Below are 20,507 nucleotides of genomic sequence, written 5' to 3'. Positions count from 1 at the left end.
TATGTCGGAACAACAGCTGCACGTCAAAGGAGACGGAGGAAATTTCGTGAATTTTTGCTTAGTAGAGAGTTGACTCCACCGCCACCTGCGCCAAGCGCGCATGCTTCCCACAGACGGCGCCAATTGTAAGGGCACGATTCCTGCGCGGCCCAGTGACATTTTTGGGTTCACGCGGGAGAGATTCCTCACAATACGATTTGTAGAGAGTGGGCTTGAAAAGCTTGGGCTTGGTCACGGGGGGACGGTCCGGTCTGGATTTCAGAAAGATCCCTGTGGAAAATGGACTGGGCCTAAACGTTTAAAGCCCCGCCATGCAGCCACTTCTGAGAATGGGCTCCTCGGACTTGATCCGAGGACCCTTGTGGTCCTTTCCGGCTGTCCAACGGAGGACTTTCTCTGTTCTGTGCATGGATCGTTCCGGCGATCTTCTTCATGAAGTCTCCTTTTTTTCCCCCCCCCCACTTGCTAGATTCACTTACTTCTCCTTTTATACTAGTGTGCGTTCGATGTCCTTCGTCCACGTGTAGGGTCAGTCTTTACAAATACTGACATTGGTCCCATCAGTCTAATCCCGAAATTGTTGGGGATGACTTGATAAAGCTGTAGAGTACGGTTCTGTCAGGCATTGGGCCTTATCTAGAAGGGTATTTAGGGTAATCGCCCCAAGGTATTTTGGATTTCCTTACGAATTTATCCCTTTATTCTGGGCGGATCATGGGCCTGCCGAGGACTAGACTGTCCTCGGCTGCCTCCCAAAAATTTGTCCGTGCTCTGCGTCATGGAGCTTGGGCCACAGTTCTCCTCGGATTGGGCCCTCGGACTCTCTAAGGGCAAATGGGCTTGGTCCACGAATTGCTGGGCCCCACACACAATTTTACACATCATTTTTTATGAATTTATTTATTATGTCAAAATGAGAGTTTAAAATTGACTACTACTCAGCAACATGAAGAAGTTTTTTTTTTTTTTTTTTTAACCAACTACTACTCAACAATATAGAGAGTTTTAAACTGACTACTATTCAACAACATGGAGAGTTTTTAACCGACTAATACTTAGCAGACTAGATAGTTTTAAACCAACTACCGCTCAACAATGTGGAGTGTTTTAAACCAAACAGACCTACTACTATATATATATATATATATATATATATATATATAGTACTACACCAAAACCCCTTTCTTTGCCATCTCTATTATTTTGTTTCTACAAACCCTTCGTCCTCAAGTCTCAAAGAATCTTTTACATGAATTTTTCTTTTGTATTTATTTTTGTTTTTCATATTTTTTTTCTTTAATATTTTGTGTTTGTGTATTATTATTATTATTATTATTATTTTTTTTTAACTTCTATTGCCTGTGTGCTTGTGTAATATTTTATGAAGAACCAAACTTCTAGACACTATGTTTGATTCTAGAATTTTATAGATAGAGTAAATGCTAAAAGAAAGGTAAAGGTAATGGATGCTACCAAAGTATCTTAGATTTTTTAATTCTCATGTTTGACATCTTAGTTTAGTTGGAAGAATAATTTGTGTTATAAAATGTTATTTTTGTATTACTTGATTTGTTTTTTCCTATTAAAAGCTTTAGTGGAACTTAGATTTTTTTTTTTTTTTTTTTTTGGTCAATAAATTGTTGCATTTTGTTGTTCCATATTTCATAAGAGTTTAAACATGGTAGAAACAGATATAGTGTACCTTTGTTTCATCTTAAAAAATGTAAAATATGGTTATTTTTTCAAAATATGTATATCTTCATTTTGTATTATAAAAATTAATTTTCATTAATTTTTAACTAATTGTATATTTGTTAACTACGGATTAGCAACTAGTTTTAAGTTTTAACCTTTAAATATGTTTATGATGCACCAAATGTCATTAAAAAAAAAAAAAAAACGAAAGGATGTCTACTTGGCACAAAATAAAATAAATTACATAAGTATATTCATTTGAGTAGGGTTTAAGCTTACTTCCGGTCCCAGATTCATCTTCATTCTAAAAGTAAAACCTCAGAACTCAGAACCTGAATCCAGAAATGGCCTCCTTGTTCTGCAGATCAGCTCTAAAGGTGGGTTCAACTTCAAGGTCGTCTTTGGCTTCTTGTTCCAAAACCCTAAACCCAAAATCCCTAATCCCCAAATCAAACATTCCTTCTACTCCTGCCTCTGCCTTTTCTTCTTCATCCACCACCATTCCTCGTGCTTCAAGGTATACACACTTTCAAACCCACCTTCTCTTATTAATTCCATTGCTCACTTTTTCTTTAAATACGTTAACTTTCACTTATTTCCAAGCTTTTTTTGTTTCCAATTTTTTACAGGAATAAGATTCTTATTTATGTTATTCTGTGTGTTATTATTATTATTATTATTATTTTAGGGTGGTGTCGGTGTTGGGGAGCGTTGAGTCAATGATGCCACTTCACAGTGCCATAGCTTCAGCTCGGCTCAAATCCAACATTGCTATTGATTCCTCTTGCTGGAGCTGGCTTTCTCAGGGTACTTCAATTTCATGTAATTTTTTTTTTATCTTAATTGTTTCAAGATAATATCCTTAACTATGGTTCAATTAAAACTCAGCAATAATCCCCTTTACGATTGGAAATAAGCACGTTATTCTAATGGTGCGGGGCAAGTGCTTTTTAGTTATTGCCAATAGTTAATGGGGGACATTGCTTAGTTTACTTATCAAAAAAAAGGGGGGGGGGGGGTGGCATTGCTTAGTTTGTAAAGCTTACAAATAATAATAATAATATATTTTTTTTATTAAGATCTAAGCGTATGTCAGTCACTTGGTTCATATTAATGCATAAGCCGGGCTGCCAACAAGGATGGTTGTCTCTTGATTCATATAACATGTGTATTCTGACCTGTTCTTCTACTTCGTGGTATAGGACTTGCAATACCGTTGTGACAGGGGCTTGCTGGATCTTGTGGGACAATAAAGCTAGGATTTATTTCATTATCAGTCTGTGAAAGGAACAGAATCCTTCAAATCTTGATTTTCTGGTCTTTGTATTGTGCAACATCTGCATATCGATTTCAAGGGTTTTCTTGGATTTTATGTAATAAGAATCCGCTGGTTAATGCAGTGTGGATAATGGAACTAGTGACTAGGGAACCCCTCATGTTTTGCTATGCTTATCCAATTCAATCTTGGAGTCAACATCTTAGTTTTGTTTGGTAGTCATTGCACTCTATTTAGGCTTGGTTACATTCTCAGGAAGATTTTGGGAAAGGAATGAAATGCTTTTTATTTTTTTTATTTTTTCCACCTCTTAAAGCATTTATTAATATTTTTCTTTGCTCTCTCTCTTTCTAATTTCCAATAGCCAAAATGATAGTTACTGTGAAGTGTGAACTTTAGAATTCATTTACAAAAGTGGTTTTTTTTTGTTTTTTTTTTTGGTTAATATCTGAATTGATTTTCACTTTGCATTTATGTATCTGAAATGGTTTGGCAGTTGATTATTTATATTTACTCCATCAACCAGGAAGCCAGAAACTAATGGTCTATTTTTTGGCAAAATCATATACACAAGTAAATTTTGGATCTATGTGGGACAATATTTGCCTTATTTTATATCAGGTCATGCTGAATGGGGAAAAAGTTCATAATCTTGAATTCCCATGCAACTTGTTTGACCAATTTTTAAATTTTTTATTTATTTATTTTTTTTTTTTTTGGGGTGGGGGGGGGGGTGGGTGGTGGGGGATGTTGGGGATGAATTAAATATATATGATCTTGATCATTTAACATAAGGAGTGTTTCTATAAAGGCTCTAGATGCAATCACAATATTTATCCCAGGCAATCACTTGTGTACTGCATAGTAGATTAGCTATATGATCTTGATCTTTTAACTTAAGTTTCTTTTCTAAGTGTTTTTATGAAGGCTTTAGATGCAATCAGAATATTTAGCCGTCTTTTAACTATCATACTCTCAACCAGGTTGACTGATTTTATTATCATCAAGAAATTAGAATTTGAGAAAAGTAAGACGGTGAATAACTTGCCGATTTGAAACTTTATCTTCTAGATAGTGTATTAGAAACTCCTGGATCTTACGTGCGCTCTGAATTACAATGGATCTGATCTTGATCTTTTAACATAAGGCTCTGTTCTGATTGTTGCTATGAAGGCTTTAGGTGCAGTCACAATATTTACCCAAGGCAATCGCATGGGTATTGCATAGTGGAGATGCAAATTAGTTATATGATCTTGATCTTTCAACTTAAGGCTCTTTTCTGAGTGTTTTTATGAAGGCTTTAGATGCAATTGGAATATTTAGCTGTCTTTTGAATATCATGCTCATGACCAGTTTGACTGATTTTATTGCAATCAAGAAATTAGAATTGTGATAAGTTTGTAGATTTGAAACTTTAGCTTCTAGATTAGTGTGTTAGAACTTAGAAACTCCAGGATCTTACATGCGCTCTGAATCACAATACTGATTAGAGTATTGGTTTCAAAATATTAAGGGAAAAAATAGAATGGGGCATGTATAGAACATGAAATTCAGTCTCCAAATTCTTTTCTTAGGGAAAGTATAATTTTCGTTTTCCCTGCTATATTCAATCCAATCATTCTAGGAGACCTAGCAGTCGATATGCCCATGAACAGCTTTTGTTGTAACAAAAGCTACTAATATTGATAATCTGTCTGTCTCTGGCACTTACATACGAAGTAAAATTACAATATGGGAGTCAATATTGAAATGGTGGCTGGCACTTGCGTTGTGTGGCCTGATTAAGAGTGCATTTATTATATTGTGATATAATGTCTACACCTCATGAATGGAGATTGAAAATATCATTTTCCCATGCTTAAATCTTTATCAACTCCTCATTTTCTCATGTTAGCTCATATACTGTCATTAACTGTTAGTCTAGGTTTGTCCTATTATGAGATGAGAAACCTGTAGTTCGTATGATAATGATGACAGTACATTGCTGATTCTTCCATATCTAAGATGAGTTGCATTATAACAGTGATGGTTGGGTTAAATGTCCCTTATTCAAGTTCATTGGCAATTTGTTTCTATTTCTTCTCAGCTGGTATATAATTCATTCTTCTTGTCATTTTCCCCACAGAATTTTACTCGCTAGTTTGCATTACTCTATGATGCAACTTTCTTTTTCAACATTTCCATTCTTGTCTCTACTCTATAAAGTTTTCATCTTTATGATTTACAATTTATTTTCATCTACTGATTATCTTCCATGGCATTTCCTAGACTTTGCAGTTCCTCGGTGACAAAGACCAAAGGCTTCAACCATTTCAAACCTAATTGCCCTGCATTTGAGCGGTCTTTGTACTGCTTGTATTGCTCTAAAGTTTTCTTTGCCTTTCCTCCCCATTTATGACTTTTGCATGGTGTAAGTCATCATATGGCAAACACCATCATATACTAGTATTTTCTTTACTTCTCTGAGGTAGAAAAATGTTACATACATTTTTTAATAATTGAAAAATGTTACATACTTTTAATACATAGCTGTTAACTTAAGACAGTTAGTGGGTGCTGAAACCTTTCTGCATTCTGTATTTCACCCCTGAAAATGTTCGGTGAGATATTTCTTGAAGAATGTATAGGAAAACAACAAGAAATACAATCAGGAACTCCTGTTTTTCAAAATTTTATTCTAGACCAGTTAGGATATTTAAGATCTGCATTGTCTAGTTAGCAAAAGTATGGTAAACTTAAAGCATGATAGTATTGAATTTTCCATGTCTCCCAACTGATATATTATGTTTCTTTGACACTTCCACAAGAGTTACCATAGCGTAATTTAACTCTTTCATGTTGCTATTTTGCTTTTATTGAGGCCTGCACATTGAACTCATGTCTTCTCAGTTGGGAGGTCATAGGCTTTTTGCCTGCACCTTTCTAGAGTAATTGTTCTCAGTCTGAACTGTGCATTAGAGAAATGATACGTTTTTTTTATCCACAATAAGTCGGCTTAGGAATTCTTTGTCACTCCACAAGTATAAGTGTTTGTGGGGTGTGGGGGGAAGACCGGGGTTCAAGTCTCCAAGAGAGAGTTTCACACACATATACATTTAGATTAAGCTATAGTAGAATTTCTATCTTGTATATAAAAAAAAAAGAAAAAAAAAGTAATAAATAAATATAAAAAGTACTCTTATCTCATAGTAGCCCAACCACTTATAATTTATAAACCACAGATCTGTGACAATTAAAGTTGATACGGCTTGTGATATGGTAGACTACCTAATGAATCTAACTTCCATAACATTCTTTGTCACTTGTCACTGACATCAAGCTTGAATGACTTTCATTTTTCATTAGCCTACAATGTGTAGTGTGTAGTGTGTACTGTGCAGTGTGCACCAATGGAATTTGTTGAATGATATTACAAAAGCTTGAGGAGCAATATAGGCAATATAGTGGTTGAAGATTTTTGAGAGAGATCAGGATGCATAACTAGTTGAACATGATTTAGCTGAGTAACTAAAGTACCAACTTCCCATTCTTTTCTTTTAGATGAAGTTCTATGTAACATATTCTACTATCTTGATAGACAGAGGATGATAGTAATTTGTTTCCCCTTAAATGGATGAGATACTTTTAATTTGTGAAGACTCATACAACATACCAAGCTAAGACTCATACAACATGAATGATTTTAGAGTCGCATTAACCCGCGTCAACAAAATGAGATCTTTTCTTTCCATAAGTTGGTACAAAATTTTTGTAACATTGTAAAGCTGTAGTCACAATACGCATAAATACTTTCTCGGTTTTTCCTAATACCATAAAATAATTCTTGGCCAAGTCAGAGTGGTTGAAGGTTGGATAGGTTTTAAGAAAGAACCTTTGAAGTTTGAAGGTGACCAAACCTTTAGTTTGGTTAAAGGATTATTGCTTTCAGTTGTCTGAAATCCAAAAATATCATCCTAGGTATCAAGACTCAATCACTTCGTAGCTCAATCCAATAGAAATAGTCAGGGTTCAATCCTCCACCCTCAACTATCGAATTATCGAAAAAAAAATATCATCACATCCCATGTAACAACTAACATGTACACAATTGAGCTTAATAATATTAATGCCTTTTTTTAGGAGACCTAGTGACACAAAGTTCATAATATTTTTTCCAAAATTATTGAGGTGATGTTAGTAGTGAGATTATATTAAAAGTAATGATGTTAATCTTGGGGTTATATCAAAATAAAGTTATACCAATCACAATTGTGGGGCCTGATAATTCGCGGTCCAGGCCCATTCTACGTTTAGGCCTAAGGCCTAAGCCGAGGAGAGCTATTGGCGAGAACGCATAATGAAAGCCCAAAAAGGGCACAAGGACATGGCCGAGGACGATCTTATGCTCAGCACCTCACAAAACTCATGGAGAATAGGGCAAACTTGGTACAGGGGCAGGACAAGGGAGAAAACCGCCGACATAGTAATACAGAGCCCTGCATCTGACAAGCTCATACTCCAAACCACGCCCTTATACTTTTCCAACGACCCCCAACCACTCTAGGTATGGGTTGACAGGATAGGTCTGCACCCCAGAAAGTAAAACTTACACGTGGACACTAAAAGGGGAAGTGAGCACTAGTATAAAAGGGAGAGAAAGCAAAGGAAAAAGGGACCCCCCGACCCCCCAGGAGGAGGGAAGATCCCTACAAAAAGGAGAAAAGGAAGGATACAAGGCTCCTCGGACACTGTCTGAGGACTTAAGTCCTACAACCCGTACTAATGGAGGGCTTAGCTAGTCAAGCCAAGTCCGTCCATACATAAGCTCCCGTAGAAACTACGACTAAACCGCTCTCTTGTGCCCAAGGTCATGCCTTTCAAGCCCATTCTCTATAAATCATATTGTTAGGGTCCTTTACATACGAGCCCAACGTCATTCTTGGGCCGTTAAAAATCGTGTCCTTACAACAATTTAACAGAGTAATGAAACAAGTAATGATTTATAATAAAAAAAAGAAAAAACAAGATATGAAGGGTTTATTTATTTATTTGTTTATGGATACAAGCTATGAAGTTGTTGTGTGAGTGTCACAAGTTGCCTGTAGCCTTGTACCATATATATTAACCTCGTTAATCTGTAGAGAGAGAGAGAGAGAGAGAGAGAGAGAGAGAGAGGCTATTATCTCATAAATTCATAATAAATCTTTAATGTGTAATATAACGCTTGCCCATCCTTTTCAAATATGCCGATCTTGTGAACGTGCGTGTTCCTTTACTGGATAAGATCTGAAGAATACGAGAGAGAGAGAGAGAGGCTATTATCTCATAAATTCATAATAAATCTTTAATGTGTAATATAACGCTTGCCCATCCTTTTCAAATATGCCGATCTTGTGAACCTGCGTGTTCCTTTACTGGATAAGATCTGAAGAATACCAAATACTGAGTGACCCTAGTCTACATATGGACCAGTAATACTTGCTAATCCAACAAAAAGAAATAATAAAACGAATCAAGTACAAGATAACCCGTTATTGTTCGTGAAAATTGAGGACTTGGGTTGTTCTCATTTTTTGAATTGATCGATTGTGAATTAAAGCAAATCAAAGACATCCCAATTTTGTTTGTCAAATACAGGGACTTGTGTCGTTTATTGTTTGCGATTTGACAAGTTGTACTTTGCATGGCCACGATTCTTCTATAGAAGATCGAAAGCTCTGTTTTTGTAGTATTGGAGGGTCAATTCTCAGACTAGAGGCTCATATTCGATTATTCTTCTTTATTCAATCTAGAGGCTGCAAAGAGAGCTTGTAACTGTCAAGTGTAATATATTATATGAGGTGAGATTTTTTTTTTTTTTTGTTATTGAATATACGGTTTTGGTTTTGCATGATTCCATGGTAATTTCTGAGAGAAAAGAGAGAGAGTGTAATGTTTTTTTCTGCATGGTAGTATACATGACGTGAGTTATTTGTCGTTTACAGCCAGGTGACAATTTTATTAAAATCTGTGGTTTTTGTTCCGTTACTTTGTTTTTTTGTGCTAAAGTTTTGTTACTCTCTAATCAGATGGCTGTATTCTATTCTTAGTCTGTTTTCATCTTCACAGACTTGCAATTTCAGCAATACCAAATAAAAGGAGATACACAAGTTCTTTCTATAGTGTTTAAGCTATTGCTCTGGTGGCGATTCTTCGTTTCTTTGAAGGTAATATAATGGTTTTTTTTTTTTTTTACATGTAAGTTATTATTTAAATTGTTCCCTGTCTGGTTATTTTTTTTCTTTTTTCTGAAATTATATGTTTTAAGTTTATTTTGATGTGATTTTGCTTTTTTTTTTTCTTTTTTTTTTTTCCCTGCTCAGCTTGGTTTGAATAAGTTTTGAAAGACTATTTTCTTCAGCTTTTAATTTTGCGATGAACATTTGTTGGGCTTAAGCTATATACTTGGACTTTTCTCTGGGATTTTTCGTCTTCTTAACCCTTATCTTTTCTTTCTGTTTCTGGTTTGTTAGTTGCTTTGGCCTTTCCTCTACTTAATTATTTGTCCTTTGTTTCTGTACGCAATTCCTACAGTTAGAATAATACTTGATGAAATTCACTATTTCTTCACCACTTAAAATTTTGGGACAATTTATAATTTATCATGGTATCAAAATCCTTTTTTCTAACAACTAAAACTTTTAGGACAATTAGTAATTTATCACCTACATGAGCAACATGTTAATGCCATCTATCTTGATAAGATTCATATCCAGTTGAGTTTAGAGTTTAGACAGATCCTCATTCCTTCTTATTTATTTATTTATTCCTTCTATGAGGTGTTCTGTCTCTTTGAACTGAATTTCTGCCATTATAAAATAGAAAGTGTTTTTCTATTTATTTTGTTCATGTAGATTCCTCTGTTCAGTTTGGTTCTTAGGAGAAGTTGGGCTTAATCTCTTTTATTATAGATTGACACCCCCAATCCTTTCTCTTGGGCACACTGATCAGCTGGGTTTTTGGTTTTGCTGTGTCCAAATTATGCCATGTAAATTTCTATGGTCTGACTTCATTCATATGGCTGCAGGTTTTCTTTCCTTGCCTGAATTGCATTTTTTTTTGAATTATCACAACTCATCAACTCAATTAAAGTGGAAAATTTTTACTGAAGATTAAACTCTTCCGGCAATGGTGAATTCTTACAAGTCATCTAATTGAATTAGCCAGCTTACAATAGGGACATGGTTATGAGGAACTCTTCTTATCAACCGTGCATCAAGGTATCATTACCTTGGCTTGATTTGAGGGTTTTTTATGTTAGATTTAGCAAATGCAAGATTGGTGATTCCTCTCCTGAGTACCTCACACTAAATCATATTCCACTTGATCATGATACGCTTCTTGAAGTTAATGGTGTTAGAACTAGCATATATTCTGACGGGGTGTCAACCCTTCTTAGAAGGGATCGATTAGATAAGAAGTCTGAAGAAGCTACATTTGTGAGCACTGATAGTATCAGGATGACAGGAAGTGTGAAGTTTGAAGTCTTTGATAAGGATGTTCTTGTGTTATCAGGGGTTTTAGAATTGTGTAATCACAATGGTTTTGTTGGAGAATCAGATAATCAAGGCCAGGGATGGAGCATTGATTGTGCATCAGATACTACCGTGGAAACTGGCTTCTTTAAGGAGAAGCTGATGCTGGGGCCAGACTTGGCTTCACCTACAATTGAGGTCTACATTGCAGGGTCCTTTTTGAGCACTCCAATTATCTTAACAAAGACTTTGCAGCTTAGTCATCGGAGAAGGCATACGAGGAAGGGCATGTTGGATTTGATACCTGAATATGAGGTGACTGAAAACCCAAAAGATGTTCCTTACAGGCTTAATTTGCATGTACTGCTTTGCTAATCTAAATCTTCAAATTTTAGTTTGGATTTGTTTTTCTGACTTTTAGATGTTCTGTTCATATTTTTTGTGTGTGTTGCATTAAACTTGCCCATGCTTGCTGCATAAATATTCACTCTATTTGTTTGTTGCATAGAATATTGGATGCCTGTAAGGCATAGACAATCTTATCCTAAATGGTCAGAAGGATAGGTGCTGGAAAATGTTTTGAAGTTAAGAACTAATACAATGCTACCCTTTTTGTTTCATATGACATTATTTTAGTGACCTATTAGAATTTGGAAGAGACGTATAATAAAAATATTTTTTATCCTATTTCTTCAGTCTTTCATGGTTTTCTATGTACTGTATACATATATGAATATGAAATAATCATGGAACCCGTATGTACACTTGTGCAGCCATTCTGATTTAGTAAAGAGGTGTTCTCAACATGACCTTGGCCTTGTAAAGAGTAGAAAAATTCTTTTTATTACTTCATACCACCTTGAACTTAGTCACTGTAAAATATTATAGTTTGCTTATGTTGTAGATATATAATTTTCTCTTTTGTTGCCTTAGTTCCACTACCACCAGTGCTAAAACGTGGCCATAAACTAATAAAGAGATCACCTACTTTGTTGAGTCAAATGCTGCTAAACCCAAAGTTCTATGGAGTCGTAGGAGCTCTCTGGTGAACTTACCTTTTGGTTCATACTATATTGTATTCACATAATTACAGAACGTATCTATATGGATATGGATGTTCTTCCTCTATCTACTAAAGCATCTTTTCATTTGTGAATTTCATTAGTATATCAGCTGATCTACAAATAGATGCCCTTATTTAGATATTGTTGCCTCTTGACATTCTTTGAGTTACTTCATGATACTAAAATACTCTCAAGAAGGCAAAAAGTGCTTTAATCCCTATAGGAACTTAATCTTCACACTGACGACCAGTATGCAATTTCTGTAATTATCTTGATTGGTTGAAGTCAACAGCATCGCACATTAAGGTCAAGTGGGTGCAATAGTCCAAATGTGATCATAATTGATATTGTTATTGTAGCTAGGATTTAATTAATTTTCATCCATATGATTTTCATAGTTTGGCATGTTGTTAATACTTCCCATGACTCATATGCTTTATAATTTTTTTGGGTTATTAACAAATATTTCTTCACCATCCATGTTTTTTTGTTTACACATATTTTACTTTGCTACTAAATTTTGCTTCCCATAACCTAGCATCCTGATTTTATTTATACTTTGCAGATGTCAAAATTCCTGAAGCACAAACCAGAAAATGAATACTACAATAACCCCTACTTTGGATCAACATATTTTGAAGGTGAAGATGGAGAGATTACATGGTTCAATGCTGGTGTAAGAGTGGGTGTCGGGATTGGCCTTAGTGTTTGTCTTGGAATTGGAATTGGAGTGGGCTTGCTGGTTCGAACATACCAAGGCACCACCAGAAACTTTAGAAGGCGACCACTGTAATCCACACTTTCCCTGTTTCCCTTCTAGCCTAATGCCGTCCATTCAACACCCCATGAAACAAATTAAGGGAACTTAGTGGTACTTCTGACGTGTTCCAGTTGACAATATGGAGGGGCTTATGGCTTTTGCAATCAAGTGAAGGAATGTATGAGTTCAAGCTTTTCTTGGTTTCTGCTGGGGCTAAGCCTTGCATCTGATATAAAAGGTTCATTTATTTCAAATGTACAACCATAAATTCAGGAAATCTTTCAGCATCTCTCACTTGATTTTGTAGGGAACGTTAGTGCGTTGAGATCCTTATGTAGCTAGTGTTGTCTGGCGTGGCCTTCTATATCTGTGAAGTTCTTTTGTTTTCTAAGGTGTTGATAGCAGTGTAATTTTGAGTAACGGAAAGAAATGTAGATCCCCTTTACAGGTCATGAATAATTTGTGTTCTTACTTATTTTGTTGGTTTTTTTCTTGATGGACTATATTGTCATCATTCTAATTTGAACTGTTTACACCAGGTATACCAAATAATTTCTCCATATGTAAAACCCATTTCATTGTATGAAGACGAATATTACTTGTCATATTTAATCACTGGAAATTAAAAAGTCTCTTACAGAGAATGGTTTCACCAAAATTTAACTCCAAATAAGAATGCATTTGTAATTGTAATCAGACTGCAAACGCAATAGTAAAAATTAACCAGGTTCAAAAGCCATTTCTAGAGGTATCTGACAGGCTTCCAAATTTCCAAATGGGCAGTTGGAATGAAATGCATCAGATTGCATTCTAAGCAGCCAGGACACAGTTGGCAATAGCCTTCTCCTAGTGGAACTTATTTTCAGATAATTAGATAAGCACTAAATATGGGCAGATAGGATGATGTCAGGAAGAATTTCAAAAGCATTCAGACTTGTTTCTGTTGCAGAGGTGGGAAAGATCCAGTTTTATATGCACAACACACACAAAGTTCTCTCTAAATGCTATTTAGTATGCACAATATTTGATAGAAAAAGGCTAAACCTCAGCAATGGCAGAAGCAAAATGGTGAAGTGAAACAATATTTTTTAACCACAACATAAACACCGGTACTCCTTTCTAACAGAGGTTGTCTGCTTGCAGAGGTCAAGCTTCATGGCAGAACCCAGTGTTTAATGCTGTGAAAAAGTGTGGGCAATCTTCAACATTTTGGGTTGAGAAGCTGAGGCACTGCTGCAACAGCTCCTGGGGCTGTGTAGAGATTATTCTTAGGAATGACTCTTCCAATTCCAGGTGAAGAGATTTGTTATTGGGCAACATGGGTGAGACATTATCCTTGCATACAATAAGAACAATAAGGAAGTTTCTCACAAACTTCTTTCGAACCTGAAAATTATGAGAAGAACAAAACACATGATTTTTAGCTTATTTAATTGGTAAATAGTAACTTTGTCCCAGGACCTTTATCATTCCCTATGGTGAACTCTTTCTGCAGCAAAACAGAAACAAGGAAATTTATGACTAGATCAAGGGAGCCATGTCCTCCAAAATACTCGTGTATAACAGAGTGCAATGATCTCATTTATTTCTGGAGTAGTTAAACTATTACAAAGTAGGAACATATGTTACATAACTAACAAACCACTACCGATTCAACTAACTAAAACTAAGGAGCTTATCTCTCAACTAGCTAACCATTATTAAAATAAATGATAATGTAACCCAAATATCCTGCCACTTGAACTGTTATATCTCCCCTCCCCTGGGAGACCTATACTTGTCCTTAAGCAGAAAATCAAGAATTGTTGTTGAATGAGGACTTGTTCTTCCCAGGTAGCATCAGCAGGGGACAACCCTTGCCAGAGAATCAAGACTACTTGTTTCCTACTACAAGTTCTGTGGTTGAGAACAACCAATCAACCATAGGCCAGGGCATTCATGTTCCTTCATCGGCACCTACGGCTGGTAAAGGTTGTTGGAACTGATAGTGTTTTCCAATTTTTTTTAAGAAGCTAGACATGGAATATGGGGAGAATGTGTGCATCAACAGGCAAATCCAACTTAGCCATTGGCCCAACCCTATGCAAAATCTTGAATGTACCAACATATCTAGCAGACGACATGATGATGCTTCTAACTGCCACTGAGAGTTGTATATAAGGCTGCAACTTGAAATACACCATGTCCCCTACTGCAAACTCCTCTCGGTGCTTGAAGTAGTAGATCCAGTTCATTCTTTATTTAGTGGCCTTAATCTTCTCACATGCTTCTTTAACTATGACATCTTTGTTGGTCAGTTCTTGATCTACGGCATAGCCTGCTGGCACTAAGCCATGGCTACCCACGCGTGCAGCAAGCCATGCGTGCTTGCTGCTGGCAACACTCCATGGTTACTCATGCATGCTGCAAGCCATCGCTGCATTCCACTGACAACAGCCCAAGCATACAGCAAGCAGCCAGCCCACGGCCACCCACGAATGCAGCAATGCCACTTTACTATTAATAACAAAGAATTATAGTCCAACCACTTGGATGTAACTGCGTAATAACTTTTCTGCCATTTAGAGTTCAGTCAATAATAAGTTGATCCAAGCTCATCATTTCACTTTCATTAGAGATATGTACCCAAATTTTGCCAAAGACTTGCACCATTCATCGTTTTGGGAAATACAAATCCTCTATCCCACAATTTGTGTTCTATTTTATGCTCCGTCTGTTGACTCTATCCTAATTTATTTTAATTTTTCATCAGATCATAGGGTTTCTGCTGCAGTAGATGTAACTGAGACATCAACCATCTTTGCACTTGGTATCTTGTTGAGCAACTTCATAAAGAAAAATTCTTATCCCTTGTGATGCATGTTGAAAATTCATTTCTTGTTGAAGAAGACATCATTTTAAAAGATTTTGTTGTGTGGAAAGATCTTTGGTTGAATAATTTGGTAGCAAAGATGACTTTACTAGAAACATTTCTGTCATTTTGTCATCTGTCACCAAAAGGAGACTCAACCCAACTACTTGCCTTCTGCTTTTTAACATGCCTCTCTTTCATCATTTCCCTGAACTCAATTACACTGCTCCATTCTTCCTTTTCACCTTGAATCTTTGAAAGCATTGAGTACACTGCAGGATGATTGTTTTTCAATTTGCAAATCCTCTCTGCAGCAACCTGACCAAGTTCCAAGTTTGAATGCAACCCACATGCACCAAGCAATGCACCCCATACGACAACATCAGGCTCAAAAGGCATTTCTTTGATAAATTTCTCTGCTTTCTCGAGCTTACCCGCTCTCCCATAGAGATCTACCATGCAAGCATAATGCTCCACTCCTGCTTTTATTGTGTACTCAACCATGGAGTTGAAGTACTTTTCACCTTCTGCAATCAACCCTCCATGCCCACATGCTGATAACACGTTGACAAATGTAATTTCATCAGGCCTAACACCAAACTTTATCATTCTTTCAAACTCCTCCAATGCTCTTATTGCTAATCCATGCCTAGCAAAACCTCCTATTATTGAATTCCATGACACCAAATTCTTATTTGGCATGGACTCAAAAAAGCTAAATGCCGCTTCAATGTCCCCGCATTTTGCATACATATCAACCACTGAGGTTGACAAGATGTCATCACCCGGTACTCCAGACTTTAAAATGCTAGAATGAACTTGCTGTCCCATGATAAGAGAAGAACACCCAGCACATGCATCTAACACACTTGAAAAAGTAAAATGATTAGGCTGACACCCTGATTTCAACATCCAGATAAAAAGTTCTAATGCATCCATAAATTTCTGATTTTGCACATAGCCACTAATCATTACAGTCCATGAAAACACATTCCTTTCACTCATTTTATTAAAAACAGACCGAGCTTCATTTATCCTCTTATTGCAAATGTACCCATTTACCAAACTAGTCCAAGAGACTATATTCCTCTCAGGCATCGCATCAAAGACTCCCTGAGCCTCAACCATGCAACCCAATTCCATATAACCGGAAACCAATGCATTCCACGATGTGACATCTTTTACCAAAATATCCTCAAACACTCTACATAAACCCACCTGATTCCCCACATTTGCGTATCCTCTCATCAATGCAGACCCAACAAAAACACTCATATTAAGCGCCAAACAGACGGCATGAGCATGAATTTGTGAGACTAAGACATTGAACACTGAGTCCAAAAATGCACTAATCACTATAGATAGAGTATACTCATTGGGTCTAAAACCAACCCTTCTCATTTGTACAAGGCATAAATACACTGCTTCTGGATTTTTAGTCTTGTGAAAACCTGATAGCATGGTGTTCCAAGAAACCACGTCTTTCATGGGCATTTCATCGAACAAGTCGTGGGCATGTTGCATTTGGTGGTTCTTAACATAACCATTGATCATTGTGTTCCAAGAGACGACGTTTCGGGACGAGGGGTTTTGATCAAACAGTTTACGTGCATGGTTAATGCAATTTTGTTGAAAGTAAGTGTTAATCATGGAATTGAGATTGGGCGTTGAAAGAGTGCATATGTGGCGAGAATATGTAATAAGGACTTTGTCTAACCTGCGCATATCTTGCATTATTATTTGTGGCCAATATGAGGTCCTTTATTACAAAAGCACACACGGCAAAATTTTTTTAAGAAAAAAAAAAAAAAAAAACTGAATTTAGTACTAATGAGTATGGGAAAACTTAAATACTATTTAAGTGCTATTCCTTAAATTTCCTTTTCAGTGATAAAATTTTACAATAATATTGTTGACCTATATGTTGTGATTAGAATATAGTGAAAGTAATATTAATAATTTAATAGTGATTTTTTTGATATTATTTTTTTAATTAGAATTTTTAGTAGCAATTAGTACATAGTAAAAATAATTTTATTTCAGTCACAATAGATCTTAATAATTGTGAAAAATAGCACCAATCACTATTAAAAACTTTATTTGTTTCACCCTTTAAAAAAGACGGTGGAGATAAAAAGCCCGAATGCGCAAACAGTGCCTCTTGGGTTTGTTCAAGTGGCACTGTAGCTATAGTGCTTTTTTTTTTTTTTTTTTAGTCGTTTGTTTGTATTTTATTTTATTTTTTTTAAAATATTTATATGAAGTGGCATATATATATTGTTATATTGACACGATAAATTCTACAATATTTTCACAATTATTGAGGTATCAATTTCTTATAGGTCGAAATAAAATAATAAAATATGAGACTGTGACCAACAACCGAAAATAAATGTTTTGTGAAAATGTTGTGATACTTGTTGGGTGAATGTGTAAAAGCTACAATACTTTTTGGTTTGTTCAATATGTATTGTTCATCACAGTTTTTTTTTTTTTTTTTTTTCCAATCATCGATTTGTGCTTTTTAAAAAAAAAATTTATATAAGCTTGCATATATATTGTTATACTGACACAACAAATTTCACAGTATTTTCACAATTATTGAGATGTCAATTTCTTATAGGTCGAAATAAAATAATAAAATATGAGACTGTGACTAACAACAAATGAAAATAAATGTTTTGTGAGAATGCTGTAACACTTGTTGTTATCACAATATTTTCACAATTTTTGAGATCTTAGTTTCTTATAGATCAAATAAAAAAAAATCTAAGTCCACAACATTTTCACATTAATTTTATAACAAATCATAGGTAAACTACTATTGATGGATAAAAAAGTGATATTAGTTGTAGGTTTATTTTAAAATCAGTAACCACTTGCCAACTATAATTTGTTATGAAAATACTATAGAAATATTTTAAACTTACAATGGCTAGAAATAAAGGTATTGTGAAAATATTGTGACAATTTGTTGTGTTCTTAGACTTTTTTTTTGGTTTAGTCAAATTTGGTGAGCAAAAATTCACTGTTTCATGCAAAATTTTCTTTTGTTGATGTTTTGTTTGTTGTTTTTTATGGTGTTACAAAAAAGCACCAACTCCTGAACTCGTCCAATGAAAGACCGACTAGGAGGAACCAAGCACATGAGATGATCGTCCCAAGCATCCTTGATGACCTCGTTCGTCTTTGGACGGACGAGGTCCCATGAAAAGCCTGTCCATCCTTAGAATCGTTTGGACGGACGAGCTCTACACGAAATTAAGAAAAAATGAACGCATGAGGAAAAGTCATCCCTGATAGCCTCATCCGTCCTTAATAAAGGATGGACGAGTTCATTGGGTTGAACATGTTGGACTATGGACGACTTTGATCTCCACCAAGTGTAAGGGATGAGTTAATCTACTATGTGCCAAGTTCTCCATTAACTATTACGGAACACAAGTCCAAATAAGGTAACTTCCATGGCGGTTATGGAAGTTACCTCTGAATCCTTCGGACTCCTTGACAATAGGAACGGTTATTTAACAGATAACCGTTCCGCGTATGCTATATAAGCATTGATCGATGAGAAGGTAAAGGACACTCAGAGACTTTTCTTAGAAATTACTTCCTTTTTATTGGGAATTGCAAATCCATTGACTTTATCATTGGAGGACTTTTGGCCGGTCCCCTCTGACTTAGTATTTGTTTTCAGGATCAAGCCCGAAGATCATCAGCGCTCGAGACTTTCAACCTACTGATTTCCAAGGCACCATCAATTTTTTTAATGCATAATTTAAAGTGGTTGTCCTAATTAAAACCAACAACAATTTACCATCTAGAATTTGTTGTGAAAATGTTATGGATATAGCATTACTCTAAAATAAAATTATAAAATATCATACCAGGGCCTACCATAGCTAAAATAAAGGTATTGAGAAAATATTGTGATATTTATTGTGTTCCTGGCCTTTTTTTTTTTTTAGCCAATTTGTTGAGCCAAAATTCATAGTTTTACAGATAGGTTTCTTAGGCTGATTATTATTATTATTTTTTTTTTAACACATTGTTTAAAGTAAAAAACACATAGTTTTACCAACAAAAAAGAGTTATGGAAAAAAGTACTTTCCCCCTTTATGTTTGGGGTAGTTTCATCCCCTCCAATTTTAAAGTTGAATAATTTTCTCCTTTTTATTTTGTAGACAATTATATAGTTCCTACTATTACTCTCTTAGTTAAACCCAACAAAATTTTATGATTTCTAGAATATTTCATTGTGCAATAACTACAATGCCTCATTAAATTTTAATGTCCCAAAAAATTTCTTCATGTATTTTGAGTTTTATGTGTTAGTCATACTTAGAAAGTAAAAATGATGATGTATGGTATTTTATTTGTTACTTAGAGAACACTAATTTATTAGTGGTTTAAATCTTCTAAATTGATAATTTTATCTAATAAATACTTCAATGACATATGTATGTTGTTCTTTTGTTGTTCTTCTTCTTCTTTTTTTTTTTTTTTTTCTTAAAAGGTGTTCATTAAAAATTAAGTAAGCTAAGCATCGTAATTAGGCTCATCAAATAAAATAATAAAGAAGGAAGTATGAATAACAAAGTATTCATTGCAAATAGTTGTAGGTATTTAATTTGATGAAGAGTTTCAATTATAGCATATGTCATCATTTATTGCAAAAATTTAAATATTGTGGCAATGCTTTATTAAAACTTAGTTGTTAATTGTTGAAAGATGACGAAATTTGTTATCATTCTTAGTAGGTTTTTTTTTTTTTTTTTTTTTTTTTTTGAGTAGATATTGTCTTTAGTAAATAGGTTCTAAGAAATGAAAAAAATATTTTGTTTCAAATGATACCACGTCATCCATATCAAAACTCAATAAACGAGAGACATGTATGCAAAAATAATTATTCACTAATACATGTCTTTCAATTGTTAGTGGTTAGTTATTTTTTGCTAACATGTCTTATACTTATTGGATTTCAATACCGCTGACATAGTATCATTTAATACCAAGTACCTTCTCCTAATAAATTATCATACTAGATAGATAGTTATATGTTAAATAACTATTCTAAATTTAAATACATGATTTGATACTATTTCCAAAAAAAATTATCTTAAATTTTCTCAATCAAGGTTAGCACGTGCCTTGCACGTGCAACCCTTACTAGTCTATATATAAAAAGCCCGAATGTGCTAAAGCTACAGTAACTTGGTTTATTCAATCCGATGCATTATTTTGCTACCTCTTAATTTTTTTTTTTTTTTCCTTCGGGTAATATTGTCTGGTCCACTCCTTTATATATATATATATATATATATAGTTGTTAGTTAACACAATAAATTGTCAATATTTTCACAATTGT

At 35.0% G+C, this 20,507-nt stretch overlaps 3 protein-coding genes across 11 annotated transcripts; 2 read left to right on the top strand and 1 right to left on the bottom strand.

Moving 5' to 3' along the window:
- Positions 1 to 1,943: 1,943 nt before the first annotated feature.
- On the top strand, positions 1,944 to 5,580 carry LOC115970101. 4 transcript variants are annotated; one of them, XM_031089777.1, is made up of 3 exons: positions 1,944 to 2,212; positions 2,384 to 2,502; positions 5,240 to 5,580. In XM_031089777.1, the coding sequence occupies exons 1-3, from the start codon at positions 2,040 to 2,042 to the stop codon at positions 5,257 to 5,259; spliced, it is 312 nt and encodes a 103-aa protein (XP_030945637.1). In that variant the 5' UTR covers positions 1,944 to 2,039; the 3' UTR covers positions 5,260 to 5,580. The 4 variants fall into 4 exon arrangements, with proteins under 4 accessions (XP_030945637.1, XP_030945635.1, XP_030945636.1 ...); XM_031089775.1 differs by having other exon boundaries at positions 2,384 to 2,517; XM_031089776.1 differs by lacking the exon at positions 5,240 to 5,580 and adding an exon at positions 2,898 to 3,275 and having other exon boundaries at positions 1,946 to 2,212.
- Positions 5,581 to 8,384: 2,804 nt separating this feature from the next.
- LOC115972390 (uncharacterized protein At1g01500-like) lies at positions 8,385 to 12,821 on the top strand. Of its 6 annotated transcripts, none has more exons than XM_031092668.1 (4): positions 8,385 to 8,790; positions 9,059 to 9,156; positions 10,017 to 10,824; positions 12,094 to 12,821. In XM_031092668.1, exons 3-4 carry the CDS (start codon positions 10,171 to 10,173, stop codon positions 12,319 to 12,321), a joined length of 882 nt encoding a protein of 293 aa, XP_030948528.1. In that variant the 5' UTR covers positions 8,385 to 8,790; positions 9,059 to 9,156; positions 10,017 to 10,170; the 3' UTR covers positions 12,322 to 12,821. The 6 variants fall into 6 exon arrangements, with proteins under 6 accessions (XP_030948528.1, XP_030948527.1, XP_030948526.1 ...); XM_031092667.1 differs by having other exon boundaries at positions 9,019 to 9,156; XM_031092666.1 differs by lacking the exon at positions 8,385 to 8,790 and adding an exon at positions 8,853 to 8,938 and having other exon boundaries at positions 9,019 to 9,156.
- A 1,023-nt stretch (positions 12,822 to 13,844) lies between these two features.
- Positions 13,845 to 16,864, bottom strand: LOC115970876 (pentatricopeptide repeat-containing protein At4g02750-like). Its single transcript, XM_031090497.1, has one exon. The coding sequence runs from the start codon at positions 16,862 to 16,864 to the stop codon at positions 15,272 to 15,274; it is 1,593 nt and encodes a 530-aa protein (XP_030946357.1). The 3' UTR covers positions 13,845 to 15,271.
- Positions 16,865 to 20,507: the final 3,643 nt, after the last annotated feature.

The sequence above is a fragment of the Quercus lobata genome, chromosome 12 (assembly GCF_001633185.2).
Source record: "Quercus lobata isolate SW786 chromosome 12, ValleyOak3.0 Primary Assembly, whole genome shotgun sequence".
NCBI lineage: Eukaryota > Viridiplantae > Streptophyta > Magnoliopsida > Fagales > Fagaceae > Quercus > Quercus lobata.
This window is presented reverse-complemented; position numbering and strand designations above follow the sequence as displayed.